At 41.3% G+C, this 15498-nt stretch overlaps 1 protein-coding gene across 2 annotated transcripts; it reads left to right on the plus strand.

Moving 5' to 3' along the window:
* On the plus strand, positions 1–15246 carry bicral (BRD4 interacting chromatin remodeling complex associated protein like). Of its 2 annotated transcripts, none has more exons than XM_034193297.1 (13): positions 1–351; positions 4651–4700; positions 4821–4863; positions 5157–5205; positions 5340–5405; positions 10622–11902; positions 11984–12023; positions 12120–12154; positions 12283–12311; positions 12426–12571; positions 12739–12833; positions 13328–13430; positions 14486–15246. In XM_034193297.1, exons 3-13 carry the CDS (start codon positions 4826–4828, stop codon positions 14965–14967), a joined length of 2364 nt encoding a protein of 787 aa, XP_034049188.1. In that variant the 5' UTR covers positions 1–351; positions 4651–4700; positions 4821–4825; the 3' UTR covers positions 14968–15246. The 2 variants fall into 2 exon arrangements, with proteins under 2 accessions (XP_034049188.1, XP_034049190.1); XM_034193299.1 differs by lacking the exon at positions 1–351 and adding an exon at positions 1526–1667.
* The last annotated feature ends 252 nt before the right edge of the window (positions 15247–15498 follow it).

Here is a 15498-nt window from a genome sequence, read left to right on the forward strand (position 1 = left end):
ACAACAAAATATTGTGAATGTTTTGATGAACTTGCACTGACATACCTGGGCAACGTCAAGGTGCATCACGCAGCAAAGAACCGCCCCCTACTGTTGGTGATGTTAATTGTCCAAAAAATATCTGAAGTCTATAGATATGCATTTGTTTTTATTAATATTGTTGAAATTGTTCGTCTCTTTATAAAATTTGATAGAATGTTTTTTCTCGATAACTGTCTTCTAGTAAGGTTGAGAGTAGTGTGTGCCTGTGGTGTACTGGTGATTTGTGTGCCCTGTTCTGAGCACTACCCCGAGGACCCGTGCCGTGATGGCGAGGAAACCCCGTTGACAAGGCACTGCTTTTTCATGACGGTGAGTTTCCCTTTGAGTGTATTATAATTTTGTGATAAAAATTTCAAGGAAAAAACACACACAACCTCCTTCCTCCCTTCCTTCAGGGAGGGAAGAGAGTTTGAGCGGAGAGAAAAATCTATCCGAGACAGAACAGGGACAGTGAGAAAAATATATGAGTGGGAGAGGGAAAAGGAGGAGGAGGAGGAGATGGAGGGGGGGAGCAAATTAAAAGTTGCCAAATGGAGATATTGGGTTTCAAGAGGAGTGAGACAGGAGTACAAAAAAAAAAAAAAGCCAAGAGAGAAAAGGGTTTGCCTGTTTTGAGTCGTCTTTATGTTATGCTAATCTGGGGTAAATATTTACGCCTCGTTGCGGTTTGGCGTTTTCGACGATGTTTTTCCACCAGGCGACGCGGCTAGCTAACCGCCGACAGGCCGATGTTTATCGCTAAAACGTCCGGCGCGGAGGGCTTCCCGTCGAGCGCAGCAATTCCCAACGACCGACAAACGCGTCGCTTCGACAAATCTCGACAAATGTGACGTTTTTCATGCTGGCAGATGAGCCACATAGAGGACAAATGAAAGCCTCCCCAACAGAGAGAGAGGGAGAGAGAAAGTACGTCAGCGGCAACGGGCGTTTTTGTGCTGCTTCAATGCGATTACCATTCTGTCGATTCAGTCTATTTTTGGGGGGTTAAAAAAAGGGGGGAATAAACGGCAAGCTGTATGTTTAACGGCTTTTTAACCGATGTGAAAACGGCCAACGGACAGTAGTAGCGGGAACTTAGCTCGCATGCTAGGGCGGCGAATTTAGGAGCAATATCATGCCAAATGTGTCGATTTTTTAAAAAAACTTTTTTTTTTGGCAAGACTGCTCAAATTCGACTTGTATATTTTCTAATTTTGGACTACTCCAGCGGCTGGTTTATAAGTAGAAAAACACTATAGTTACGATGGGTGTTTTAAAATGTCACCGAGCTCGCACGTTCGTATTAAAATGTGCAGCTGTGGCATACATACTAAAATAACTGAAATGTTTAGTGTTTTTTTATTGAAAGTATTGAAAGGTGCACTTTGCTCTTTTGTAACACTGCCTTTAAAGCATAAAAGAGCCCGTGAAAGATGTGACAGTCGAAAGACAATATTTAGCTCCTTCCTCCCTCTAGTAATAGTGAAAATAACAGCAAACTTTTATTTCTGTTGTGACCTTTTTTAAAATCGTAAACTGAGGCAGTAAAAGCCAGTTTGATTCCGTAGCCCTGCCGTTCTTTTGTTCTGTCTGAATCAAAGATGGAGGCTGGCCGTGGTTGTGCTGTAAAGACAGCTTCTGCCATGGTAACAGCCATTTTGTAGCAGTGTAATTTCAACATACGCGCACACAGCCCCCTCCACTTTCTCACAAGTTACAAAAATCACCTCTAAACAGCACATTATTTAATTATTGTACTGGTTCATTCAGGGAAATTAATTTTCAGATATATACTTATACTACTACATGAAAATATTACCATTCAGGTTCTCCAATCATTGACACGTTGGCTTGAGTTAATAGTAATCTGATGCTATCTCCCCACTTTTATTAGATTAGATAGAACTTTATTAATCCGTTGGAGACAGCTGTACAGTTTTACTGGCCATATAAAATTGTCATTTTTATTTTGTAATGTAGAAACCTTCCAAAGGGTAAAATGAAGCTGAGTGGTGTTAGTGTTTTCGAAGAAGAATGTGGGAGTTCTTGTATGGTGAGCTAGAATACGAGAGGTTTAGGGCGGTGATGGGTTGTTGAATCTTTTGTGAAGCATATATGAGGTATTTATTACCCTTAGTGTATCTGGTAAAGTGTTAATGTGTCAAGGCACTAAACAGTGACATCTGGTGGATGAAAAATTGTAGCAGACATAAATGCCAGTCTGGATGGAGACTGTGGTGGACGTGTAATTAAATGGGTACAATGCTCATTAAAATGATCTTACAGATTACTAATTACTTTTGGCTGCTTACTTTTCTTTCTTTTTTTTTTTTTTTTTTTGCTTGCGGCTGTCACAGTGACTCCAGTATGGATCTGCGTACTGATTTTGGCACAAGTTTTACTCCGGATGCCATGACTCCAGATGTACATGAAGAATGCGGCATTGAACTGGGGACCTTCTGTCAGGCAAATCCTGTGTGCAGCTGTGCTGCCTTTTACATTAGAGAATAGTGATTCATAGATACCGTATTTTCCAGAGTATGTCTTTTTAAAAAAAACTAGTTTGGGAGGTCATTTGTTCCTTCACGTTCATTATTAATACCTAAGAATTATGATTATTTATCTCGGGCTTTTCCAGGAGTCAAAGCACTAAACAAAATAAACTCTAATGACAGAATAAATGCCAATACTAAAACGTACACTACAACAATGCACAACAATCCCAATTTAAAGATTTGACAATACAGAAAAAAGGTGTAACTTATATATACTGTGCATCTGGAAAGTATTCACAGTGTTTCATGTTTTCCATATTTTGTTATGTTCCAAAATGGAGTAAATTAACTGTTGTCCCTAAAATTCTACTCACAACATCACATAATGACAACTTGAAAAAAAGTTTGTTTTTTTTTATTTTTCCAAATTTATTAAAAAGAAAAAACTAAGAAATCACATGTACATAAGTACTCACACCCTTTGCTCAATACTTTGTTGGTGTTCCTTTGGCAGCAATTACATCCTTAAGTCTTCTTGAATATGATGGCACAAGCTTGGTGCCTAGTTTTCTCCAAACATGACACTTGGCATTCAGGCCAAAGAGTTCAATCTTTGTCTCATCAGAGCAAAGAATTTTGTTTCTTGTGGTCTGAGAGTCCTTCAGATGCCTTTTGGCAAACTCCAGGTGGGCTGCCATGTGCTTTTTACAAAAGAGTGGCTTCCTCTGGCTACTCTGCCATATAGGCCTGATTGGTGGATTGCTGCAGAGATGGTTGTTCTTCTCTCTCCACAGAGGAATGCTGGAGCTTTGACAGGGTGACCATCGGGTTCCTGGTCACCTCCATGACTATGGCCCTTCTCCCACGATCGCTCAGTTTAGATGGGCGGCCAGCTCTAAGAACAGTCCTGGTGGATCCGAACTTCTTCCATTTACAGATGATGTAGGCTACTCTGCTCATTGGGACCTTCAAAGCAGCAGAAATGCTTCTGTACCCTTCCCCAGATTTGTATTTAGAGACAGTCCTGTCTCGGAGGTCCACAGACAATTCCTTTGAATTCATGCTTGGTTTGTGCTCTGACATGCATTTTTAACTGTGGGACCATATATGTAGACAGGTGTGTGCTTTTCCAAATCACGTCCAATCAACTGAATTTACCCCAGGTGGACTCCAGTTAGCCTAAGCTGCAGAAACATCTCAAAGATGATCAGTGGAAACAGGCTGTACCTGAGTGCACTTTTGAGCTTTATGGCAAATGCTGTGAATACTTATATACATGTCATTTCTTAATTGTTTTATTTTTAATAAATTGGGAAAAAAATTAAATAAATAAATACTTTTTTAACATTGTCATTATGGGGTATTGTATGTAGAAGCACTGTGAATACTTTCTGGATGCACTTTATATATATATAATTTCTGACAGGTGAGACTAATACTCCAAAATATCTGGTCCCACAAAATATGCTGTAGCTACCACTGAAATATGTGGTAGCATTGTCAGCTAATTTGTAGAATGATCAGTGATGCAAAAAGCACTCAAGTAAAAATAATACAACACTGTAGAACTACTTTGTTGAAAGTAAAGGTTCTGGATTGAAAATATCAAGCAAAAATACACAAGTATTAGCATAAAAATGCAGTATGCAATACCAAAATTATAAATATTATACAGAATGGCACATTTCAGAATTACTTTGCACACCTGATTTTTAAAGACAGCTTTTAAAATTTGTTTCAGAAATATATGCAAATGAAGCAGTTTTGTACAATCAGAATAATGAATAAAATTTTCAAATTCATTGAGCAATAACAACACAAAAATACAGACATGCATAGACTTGTGTAAGTGTATTTAATTGCACTGTAAATTTATAGTTGGGGAAAACATTAATGCAGACATGCTGTCATAACGATGGAAGAAATGTGTAAAGTGGAGAAACTTTTCAAGGATGGTTGTCAGCAGCACAGCCGCACAAAGTATTGTGTGGTTTCACAAGCCTCGTTACGGGGGTTCAGTCGAAGATACAATCTGTTTCAAGGTCTCAACAAAAAATGCACCGTCACTTTTTATGGATATCACGTTTTATTTGTACAACTGGATTTTCTCACCCTGCATCCTGTTCCTTTTCAGGAAACAAAGGGCGTTAGATGATTGAATCCATGCCCCCTGCTGCAAAATTTGTGAGTGGCCTGTCTCATATATGCTAAACCATCATTACTAAAAAAACAAGTGATAACTTTAAGTATAGCCCCTTATTTTAGAAAGCATTTAGCTATGTATGTATGTATGTGCCGTTTCAGGTGTCATGGATGATGACGATCGTCGTCTACTGGATATTATCGGGTAAAAATAAATCTTCTTTATGAGGCAGCATTGGTAAGGTTTCTCCTGGAAATCAAATGTCACAATAAACACAAAAGTCATTCTCCCATTTATAAATATTACCTTTATAATGAAGGTCCATTTATAAACAAACAAAAACAACAAAAATAAAGCCAGAAAACGCATGCTTATGCTTGTACTGTAGTCCTCACTTGAAGACAAGTGAGGACACAATTAAAGATACTTTTTATGCCACGTGAAAGCTGTTTTAGGGCAGTTGTTGGATATTTTATTGTTTTGGTTATCGTTTTCAGTGATGTGGATGCGTTGAATGACTATCTCCACGGCAGCAGCAGCAAGTCTGTGAGTGACTCTTGGAGAAATTGTACTTATTATGACATCAAGTTGAATAATTCAACAGGATACTCCATGTGAAATTGAAGCACAGGCATCGACTGTGTGCTGATGGGTTTTCAGAACCTGTTTTCTTTCTACAGATTGAGGAGGATGATGTGACAAATGCAGTTTATAGGTCAGATGGATCCTTCTTTGCGAATGACACGGTGAGTTTACAGTAACTGTGTTTAACTACAACAAAAGCAGGTAAGTAGAAACTTTTTTCTGTATTGAGGGAATCAGACTTTTACCCTTGTATTTTTATGTGTGTGTGTGTTGTAGTAGTCAGTTGTCCATTCGGCTGCTCCTGATTTTTTGTTCGGGGTCGCCACAGCGGATACAGCCAGATCCGCATTGATAATTGGCACAAGTTTTACGCCGGATGCCCTTCCTGACGCAACTCCAGTTTCACCTGGAGAAACACACACAGCCGCTGGTGTTCCAAAGAGGTCTCCCATCCAAGTACTAACCAGATCCTGCTCTGCTTAGCTTCTGAGATCTGACGGGATCAGGCTGACACAGAGCAGACCGGCTGCTGTGTCGTAGTAGTCAGTATATGGCAAAAAAATGTCACAGCTGACATTCCCTCACAAAGCAAGAGGGGCACCTTATTTGAATCTTCCGAAGTAACTGTTTGACACAAAATAATGCCAGCAGTATCCAAGGATCCTTTGAAGAGGTCTCATACGGTTGCCTTAGGTCACTAGTTGAAGTCAAAGTCTCACAACTGCATAATTAGACAGGAATCACCAGAACCAAAAAGACTTGGACTTTCACTCTCTTCCAAAGGTATGATTCCATAAGATGTTCCCAACACAAGTGAATTTGCCTGCAAGTTTGACACATACAGATACATTTCTGATTGCTGACCTCAGGAAGTCTTGAAAGCCTGGATCATAGTCTTCAACCAAGACAATTACAATCCTCACTCAGCTTCTTGGATGCTCCAGTTGGAGCATCCATTGATTCAGGAAAGACCACAGTATCGTCTGCAAAGTCGAGATCAGTAAAGCTTTACTCGGTGACCATAAGCCACTCTTTCTCTACAACCCAACCCCCACTCCATGTAAGAGCTGAACAGAGTACGGTTAGATCCCCTAACCAACCGAATAAAACTGTGAAAATTAATATAGGCTGCAAAGAAGCACTGCCAATAGTCACACTTTAATTTGACTGACATTGTGACAAGAGAAATGGGAAAAAAGGGTGTATTTTACTCGCCACAGTTTGATGGTTGACGTTCCTACAATGACCAGTATTCTTTGTACCCAGTATATTCCAAGGATACACTGAGGCTTATGATCAATCAATCAATCAATTTTTTTATATAGCGCCAAATCACAACAAACAGTTGCCCCAAGGCGCTTTATATTGTAAGGCAAGGCCGTACAATAATTATGTAAAACCCCAACGGTCAAAACGACCCCCTGTGAGCAAGCACTTGGCTACAGTGGGAAGGAAAAACTCCCTCTCAACAGGAAGAAACCTCCAGCAGAACCAGGCTCAGGGAGGGGCAGTCTTCTGCTGGGACTGGTTGGGGCTGAGGGAGAGAACCAGGAAAAAGACATGCTGTGGAGGGGAGCAGAGATCGATCACTAATGATTAAATGCAGAGTGGTGCATACAGAGCAAAAAGAGAAAGAAACAGTGCATCATGGGAACCCCCCAGCAGTCTACGTCTATAGCAGCATAACTAAGGGATGGTTCAGGGTCACCTGATCCAGCCCTAACTATAAGCTTTAGCAAAAAGGAAAGTTTTAAGCCTAATCTTAAAAGTAGAGAGGGTGTCTGTCTCCCTGATCTGAATTGGGAGCTGGTTCCACAGGAGAGGAGCCTGAAAGCTGAAGGCTCTGCCTCCCATTCTACTCTTACAAACCCTAGGAACTACAAGTAAGCCTGCAGTCTGAGAGCGAAGCGCTCTATTGGGGTGATATGGTACTACGAGGTCCCTAAGATAAGATGTGACCTGATTATTCAAAACCTTATAAGTAAGAAGAAGACTTTTAAATTCTATTCTAGAATTAACAGGAAGCCAATGAAGAGAGGCCAATATGGGTGAGATATGCTCTCTCCTTCTAGTCCCCGTCAGTACTCTAGCTGCAGCATTTTGAATTAACTGAAGGCTTTTTAGGGAACTTTTAGGACAACCTGATAATAATGAATTACAATAGTCCAGCCTAGAGGAAATAAATGCATGAATTAGTTTTTCAGCATCACTCTGAGACAAGACCTTTCTGATTTTAGAGATATTGCGTAAATGCAAAAAAGCAGCCCTACATATTTGTTTAATATGGGCTTTGAATGACATATCCTGATCAAAAATGACTCCAAGATTTCTCACAGTATTACTAGAGGTCAGGGTAATGCCATCCAGAGTAAGGATCTGGTTAGACACCATGTTTCTAAGATTTGTGGGGCCAAGTACAATAACTTCAGTTTTATCTGAGTTTAAAAGCAGGAAATTAGAGGTCATCCATGTCTTTATGTCTGTAAGACAATCCTGCAGTTTAGCTAATTGGTGTGTGTCCTCTGGCTTCATGGATAGATAAAGCTGGGTATCATCTGCGTAACAATGAAAATTTAAGCAATGCTGTCTAATAATACTGCCCAAGGGAAGCATGTATAAAGTGAATAAAATTGGTCCTAGCACAGAACCTTGTGGAACTCCATAATTAACCTTAGTCTGTGAAGAAGATTCCCCATTTACATGAACAAATTGTAATCTATTAGATAAATATGATTCAAACCACCGCAGCGCAGTGCCTTTAATACCTATGGCATGCTCTAATCTCTAATAAAATTTTATGGTCAACGGTATCAAAAGCAGCACTGAGGTCTAACAGAACAAGCACAGAGATGAGTCCACTGTCTGAGGCCATAAGAAGATCATTTGTAACCTTCACTAATGCTGTTTCCGTACTATGATGAATTCTAAAACCTGACTGAAACTCTTCAAACAGACCATTCCTCTGCAGATGATCAGTTAGCTGTTTTACAACTACCCTTTCAAGAATTTTTGAGAGAAAAGGAAGGTTGGAGATTGGCCTATAATTAGCTAATATAGCCGGGTCAAGTGATGGCTTTTTAAGTAATGGTTTAATTACTGCCACCTTAAAAGCCTGTGGTACATAGCCAACTAATAAAGATAGATTGATCATATTTAAGATCGAAGCATTAAATAATGGTAGGGCTTCCTTGAGCAGCCTGGTAGGAATGGGGTCTAATAGACATGTTGATGGTTTGGATCAATCAATCAATCAATCAATCATGATGCATTTAATGGCAATGGAAACTTAGAAAGAGAAAGCCACCAGAAAACAGATTTTTCTACTCTAACTGAAGAAAGGTTTCTCATCCCGGACTTCCATATTTTACATCATCCCCCAAATGATGTTGGATAATTATAGATTATAATCATTTTTCAAGATTATTTCAAGAAAATATGTTCTTTCAGTAACATTTTTCCCACTTTGTGCATTGAACACAGAGGTCTCAAGTGATGTCATTTTGAGTTCTGAAACCTGCTTACAAGATTTATTGAAGATAGATAGATACTTTATTGATCCCAGAGGGAAATTCAAGGCATCCAGCAACTTACACATTAGACAAGACACACACATTGCACCAGACACACAAAATAGGGTTAAGTAAATAAAATAAAAATGGACTAATCAATAAAAGCTACTAACTAAAAAAAAAAAAAAAATTTGTGTGCAAGTGCAGCATCCAGTCTCAGAGAATATGACGGAGGAGTAAATGTAGTAGTGCAGTAGTGAGGAGGTAGCACAGATGTAAACAGTACACAACGTGAACAGTGTAGGTTGTGCAAAGAAGTAAGCAGTGTAAACAGTGTTGGTAGTGCAAAGGAAAGCAATAAAAGGTCAAACAGATGTGTCACAGGATTATTTCTTACTGAGATGGGAAGAGTTGAACAGTCTGATGGCCTGAGGGACAAAAGACTTCCTGAATGCAGCATTACTGCACTTGGTTGGAGTGAAGAATAGTGTGTCTGGTTGAATTTATTTCCATTATTTTACTAGCTATTGGCGAATTTTAATACCTACTAGCTTGTAGACGTTATGGCTGTCAATGTGGGACAAGGCAGTTTTGTTTAACAAAACAGACTTTTTATCCCTCTACTTTTTATCTCCGCTACTATCAGGTGAGAATATAGTTTTTCGTGTGTTACGTTCATCAGCACCCCAAGTGTGGCGAAGAATAAAATAAACACTTTGAACTCTTAAGTCTTTGTTTTGCTGCACCTGTGGTTTTAAATTGAAAGGAGGTACACGTGCATCTTACCCTTGTTGAATTACACAGGGGTCAAAATTAAAAATGGTCAAATCATTTTGAAAACTACACTACATTATTTGTCTGATCATAAAGATTCCAAAAAGGTATAGTTTGGACTATCTATGACTGAATGATCAGGAGTTATGGGGTAAAAACAGCAAAAATGGTGACAAAGGTCAACGTGTCAGTTTGTACAGGGGTCAAAAGTTAAATTTGCTCCAATTTTGGTAAAACACTGTAAATTATTAGTTGAGTTAACGGGGTTTTAAAAAGGAATAGTTTGGACCATGTATCATGCTTATTTATCATGTTACGGGGTAACATATGTCACATATCATAGAATCCAATGGACACTGGCCTTGTTTGACCTTTACTTTGGAGACCAAACATTCAACACAATCAAAACTATGCCATTTATTAATCCTATTAGCTCAACCAATAATTTGCATCACTTTTAACCAAAATTGAAGCAACTTTAACTTTTGACCCCTGTACAAACTGAAACTGACATTTGTCACCATTCTTGCTGTTTTTACCCCATAACTCCTGATCATTCAGTCATAGATTGTCCAAACTATACCTTTTTTGGAATCTTTACAATCAGACAAATTATGTGGTGTAGTTTTCAAAATGATTTGAACATTTTTAATTTTGACTCCTGTGTAATTCTTCAATTGACCCCTACCTGGCCGCCTATTGAAAATTCAAGTGGCTGGTCTTTCTGTTCAAAAGAGTAATGTCTAAGGAGTATTTGTGCCAACTTTGGTGCTTGTATCACCATTTGCACGATTGTTTCCGTTATCTGCCGCATTAAACTAGGTTAGTCTTGCAGAGTGCAGACTGGCTGAGTGTGTGTGTCAGAGCAAGCAGGAGTCCAGATATGGGCAAAAATGATCCATTTCAGGCCTACATTTTTTTGGCACAGGGTAATTTCTACATGTACAGTTGATGAACTGTGGGATTTTCAGGATGTTTAACAGGAAATGCAAACCTTATTTCACAACAAAAGGTAGATTAAAAATAATTTAGGCTAGTAAGTCCCCTTTAAACTGTTTTGTTACTTTGTTTCCTTTGTACCACTCATGATGTAGACTGGCTCCATCACTGATGTCAAGGATGGCTCTTCTACAATGGGGGAATTTGGTGATGACTCAGCAGGGGCCAGCCTCCAGCTCTCCAGCAGCCTTAACTTCATCGAGGATGAACTGGGGAATGGTCAGTCCCCTGGAGCAGTGGAACTTGGAGAAGACGACCAGGACCAGCCGTTTGACATCTTACAGAAGTCTCTCCTGGAGGCTGACATCACTGAGCAGACGTTAGCTCAAGAGGCTTTACTAGACTCCCAGCCCACTCCCACTTTAGTGCAGGCTCCCGTTCCTTTCACCTCCCAGCTGGTCTCTGGGAATTATGGAGGTGGGGTGGCTGCAGTTTCCACAGCAACAGCTACATCACCTGCAGGACAGTTCCTACAAGGAGTATCGCAGCTTCCCAATGGCTCAGCCCAGCATATTCAGGTGTTGGGCTCTTTTGGGACAAGTGGAGGGGTGATGACTTTGAGCAGCTTGGAGAGAACTCCTCAGCTTGTGTTGAGGCCGGGGGGACCCGTAGCTGCAGCAGGGACAGCAACAGGAGGGCAGGTGTTTGCCCCATCTCAAGGTCAGACAAGCCAAATTGGCCTGCCTTTCAAAAATATCCCCCTTCAAAACATCATCATCCAGAAAGGACCCGGAGGGACCCAAACCCTTGTCAGGCCTATCCAGCCTAAACCTATTCAGACTGGTGTTCAGACTGTCTACAGCCTTGGGCTCCAACCCAGTCCCACGACCATGGCTAATGTAGTTAAGACTAGCAGTGCTACTTCTGTGGGGCAGTACACTGCTAACGGCTCCATTGTAGTGCAGTCACCCATGGAGCAGCAACAAGCACAGGGTCAGACCAACCTACCGCCTGGACAGTTCTTATTGCCCACTTCTTTGGCTCTAACTCCAGCAAGCACCATCCACAATGGCTCAGCCGACCCCAGCTCGAATGCCCTCATCACCAGTCAGAATGCAGTGCAAATTGTTGCGGGCCAGAACTTCACTGCATCTCCAGGAGGACAGCTAATTTTGAATCAGGCAGCAGTTTGTGGCGGTCAGGTCGGCGGGCGTGTAACTCAAACATGGACAGGGGTTTCTGGTGTAAGCCCAGCCACTGTGCAAGCATCGTGCACTCCTGGGCGACTCACTCTTGTGGGCCCAGCGACAGTGGGGATTGGAGGCCAGGTTTCGGCAAGCCCTGTGCAGCGCCTCCTAGTGACCCAAACGCAGAACTGCACTTCTCTGTCACCCTTACTTACAACAGTGACACAGGAACACCAAGACTACAGACAGGTAGAACAACTAAATTATTATTGAAAGGTGCTACTCAGATTTAACAATATTTTAATTTGAAAGATAATTTTTGTTTTTCAGAACTCATCACCTGCGCAGGCTCAGCTTGGCGGCATCCACGGTACGAACGGTTGCTGAAACGTGGGATCTGCAACGTATGTTTAAATTCAGTTTGCATTGATGTGTTCTGATGTGGATGTTGTTTGGTCTCTCCCAGCAATGAAAACCATGACACACGAGTCAGCATGTCAGGTATGTTAGTCTGCAAGTGATTTGCACTAGTATCAGTGTACCTTTATTAAAAAAACAAAAACAACAGTACCACCAAGGGGCAGCGGTAATGTTACGACATCTTTATATTTTTCTCATTATTATTATAGCTGAGTCTACCACTGACAAGAGAGGGAATGTAAGTCAAATCATTATTATTTTTGTTAAACCTTTTGTTGGTTTTGTGCAGTTATATGGTTGAACAGCTTGTCACCAGGTGTTGAACGAGTTTTATCCTCTCTGGTTTCCCCAGAATGTCACAGCAGCTCAGGAAGGATCACGCTTTCGTTGCGAACCCAGATCGTGGTCGATTCACTTCAGTCAGTGATGCACTGCAGAGACTTCTTCCCTTCCACGTGTTCCAGGGCGCTCCACCCAGCCAGGAGGAGTTTTCACAGGGTACAGTCCCTTTTTAAATTTATTAATTATTTGATAATTCTTCAAGGACATAGGTGACTGCAGCCCCAAACTCCATTATCTTTATGCTTGTGTTCATGAAAGAAAAAGTGCTTTCAGGGCAAAATCGTCTGAATCCATTTAGAGTGTTTATGTTCTTTTGTTCATAGTGGATGAAGAATTTGCGTTGTCGGCGACTCAGGTGCTGAAGAGGACGCAGTCCATGGTGAACAAGTACAGACGACTACTTCTGGTGGAAGCTGAGGTAGAAGCACATGAGAAATTACAGGGTGACCCCAAAAAAACCCAGAACCCATACAAATTGTAATAAATCCTACAAAGGTCCAGCAAATTTCTTGAGATTTGCTGGACTTATACTTCAGTCTGTGTACAATTATTCCCCAAAGTTTCAGTTATCTTGGTCGCTTTACATAAAAGTCACGTTCTTTCAAATTTATGCTCCGAATGGTATGATTTGTTGGCGAAATAGGCCTCCAGGCAATGTTGTTTCCTTGGTTGACCAAGACATGTTGGGGAAGAGTCTTCCCCAACATGTCTTGGTCAACCGGCATCCTGGGTGTCCACTTATGCAAAGCGACCAAGATAATGGAAACTTTGGGGAATGATAGTACACAGACTGAAGTAGGATTCATTACAATTTTTATGGGTTCTAGTTTTTTTGGGGGTCACCCTGTACTTGGATACATGCGCATGGTTCCTGTTGCTGCAGCTAACAGGGTGCCCCATTCCTCATTACAGCGCTCCAGCCCGTCTTCAGAAATGGTCATGATTGACAGAACATTCAACCAAGAGGAGAGAAATAACCTTACACAAGACAAACGTATGGTTCTAGTGGATCCTGGTAAGAAAGAGGGGAGAAAAAGGACAGTTGAGAGATAGCTGTACTTTTTGCATGAGCAACAGATAAAATCACAAGAGAATGATACAGACCATGACCCAACCTTACTTTTAACTTAAAGCTACAGTGTGTAGGTTTTAGTGTCTTCTAGTGGTGAGGTTGCAGATTGTATTATGCCATCTCCAGTCATGATTTTGTTTCAGTTCACGCTTTATCTTCTCTGGTGATGCAGAATTTTTCTCTGTTGCCTTCTTTTGTGATGACCTGTACATGAGCCTCCATCTCACAAAAATGAGTGTTCTAGAACTTGTTAGCCTGCGCTAGCAACCAGTGAGCAACCACTGATTTCTCGTCTTTATTCTTCAGTCTTCAGGCCATGCTGCAGAATGCAAAAAATGGAGTAAGTATGCCCCTTTTGGACTACTGTATCAACAATGCAGAGCAACATGGTGGCCTAAATGAGGGGGCCTGCTGCCATGTAGACATGAAGGGCTCAGTCTAAACTCTTGAAAACACATCAGTTCGTTGTTGCAGGTAATTTATACAGTAATGATCAGATGGATATAATGCAATATTCCATTTTTGCTAATAAACGCCTCCAAATCCTACATACTGTAGCTTTAAGTTGGTTATTGTGTCTGTGTTGAAAAAAGGGAAGCATCAGAAATTAAGGTCAGCAACTGGCAAAGTGTCTGGTTGCGTTCTGTTCATGCAACAACAAATTAAAGGTCCACCATCAATCAAAGTCACTTTGTCTAATTGAAAATCCAGAATGTTTAGGTCCATTATCAGCTTCACAGATATGCATTCTGGAAGGTCATGGTCCACAAACGTGATAAACATGTGAAGATCACGGTTGCCCACAAATATAATCTAACGCATCAGTGAAAATACAAAAGGGGCTTTAACCAGTTCACAATGGAATCACGGAGTCAGAAAAAGAGGTGTGGTTAGCGTAGCGCCATGGCTAAGCTTCGTTAGACTACTAATCACAGTAAAAATAAAAAGTGTGAAGCAGTTTTGGGCAATTTTGTGTTTAAATCTTTTTTTTTCTTCAGACTCCTTTTTGGATGACTTCTGCTGTGGGGTGAAATCCAACCTTTTCGGGGACCCCTCCCCTTCTCAGTCCTTGTCCAGCCTGAGCTGGAGTCAGACTGTCAAGACCTCTGTGGAGCCACCACACAGGACAGACCCCCAGCCTGGGTTTGGGGACCCTGGAGGGGGCGACCCCGGGGCGTTAATGGCAGGGGACATGTTCCAACCTTCACATGCGGAAAACAGAGACATTGTGGAGCTGAAGAAGATCCAGCAATGCTACGGGCCCAACGGCGCTAACAGCCACATCACTGCCAACAGCTGTCCTCAAGGTAACTGCTCACCCACAACAGCACCATCTGGAGGGCAGACGCACTACCAGGTGTCTCAGCACCTGTCCTCCCACGTGGCTCTGACCCACTACATCCCTCAGCTTGCCTCGCCCCCGCACACTGACACAGACTCTGCTCTTGAGGCAGCAGTCAATAGCATTCTGGAGTGCTAGGAGCGTTGTTAAGACTGATCCACGTGTTGCTGAATATCATCCTGATTCTTTGGTCCAGACAGAATTTTTTTCTTTTTTTGAGTTTTGGTCAATATATTGTCAAAGTCTCCTGCACTCACATATAACCTGCTTACATTTACTGAAAATGGTAAACGTGCCTGGCAACAGCAGAGATTTTTCCATTTCCACGTCAATTCTGTTAGTCTGTTCCCACAGTTCAGATACATTTCATGACATCATCCGAGAAGCGGAAAGAAAGTTGAGACTGAGAAATCCAAATCATATCTGAACCCGATGTCAGAGTTACTGTATCAGTAAACCTGATAAGAACCCAGTGACAGTTAGATATGTAGTGGAACAGAACCGGTGTCGCAGAACGGTCCTCTTAAAAATCAGTCCCCCTGATGACACGGTTCACTGATTATCACGTTTCTGCTTCAAACTGCACTCCAGTCATCATCTATCTCAGCGACAGATATCTGAAGCTTTTGTACAACAATCATTTCCACATAAATTCAGCATGATTTCATC

The sequence above is a fragment of the Thalassophryne amazonica genome, chromosome 18, assembly GCF_902500255.1.
Source record: "Thalassophryne amazonica chromosome 18, fThaAma1.1, whole genome shotgun sequence".
Classification (NCBI taxonomy): domain Eukaryota; kingdom Metazoa; phylum Chordata; class Actinopteri; order Batrachoidiformes; family Batrachoididae; genus Thalassophryne; species Thalassophryne amazonica.

Bases quoted from the DNA above. Each gene is read 5' to 3' on its own strand.
- bicral (XM_034193297.1), top strand. From the start codon at position 4,826: ATGGATGATGACGATCGTCGTCTACTGGATATTATCGG. The intron at 4,864-5,156 runs GTAAAAATAAAT...TATCGTTTTCAG, and splicing joins CGTCTACTGGATATTATCGG to TGATGTGGATGCGTTGAATG. The intron at 12,572-12,738 runs GTACAGTCCCTT...TTTTGTTCATAG, and splicing joins CCAGGAGGAGTTTTCACAGG to TGGATGAAGAATTTGCGTTG.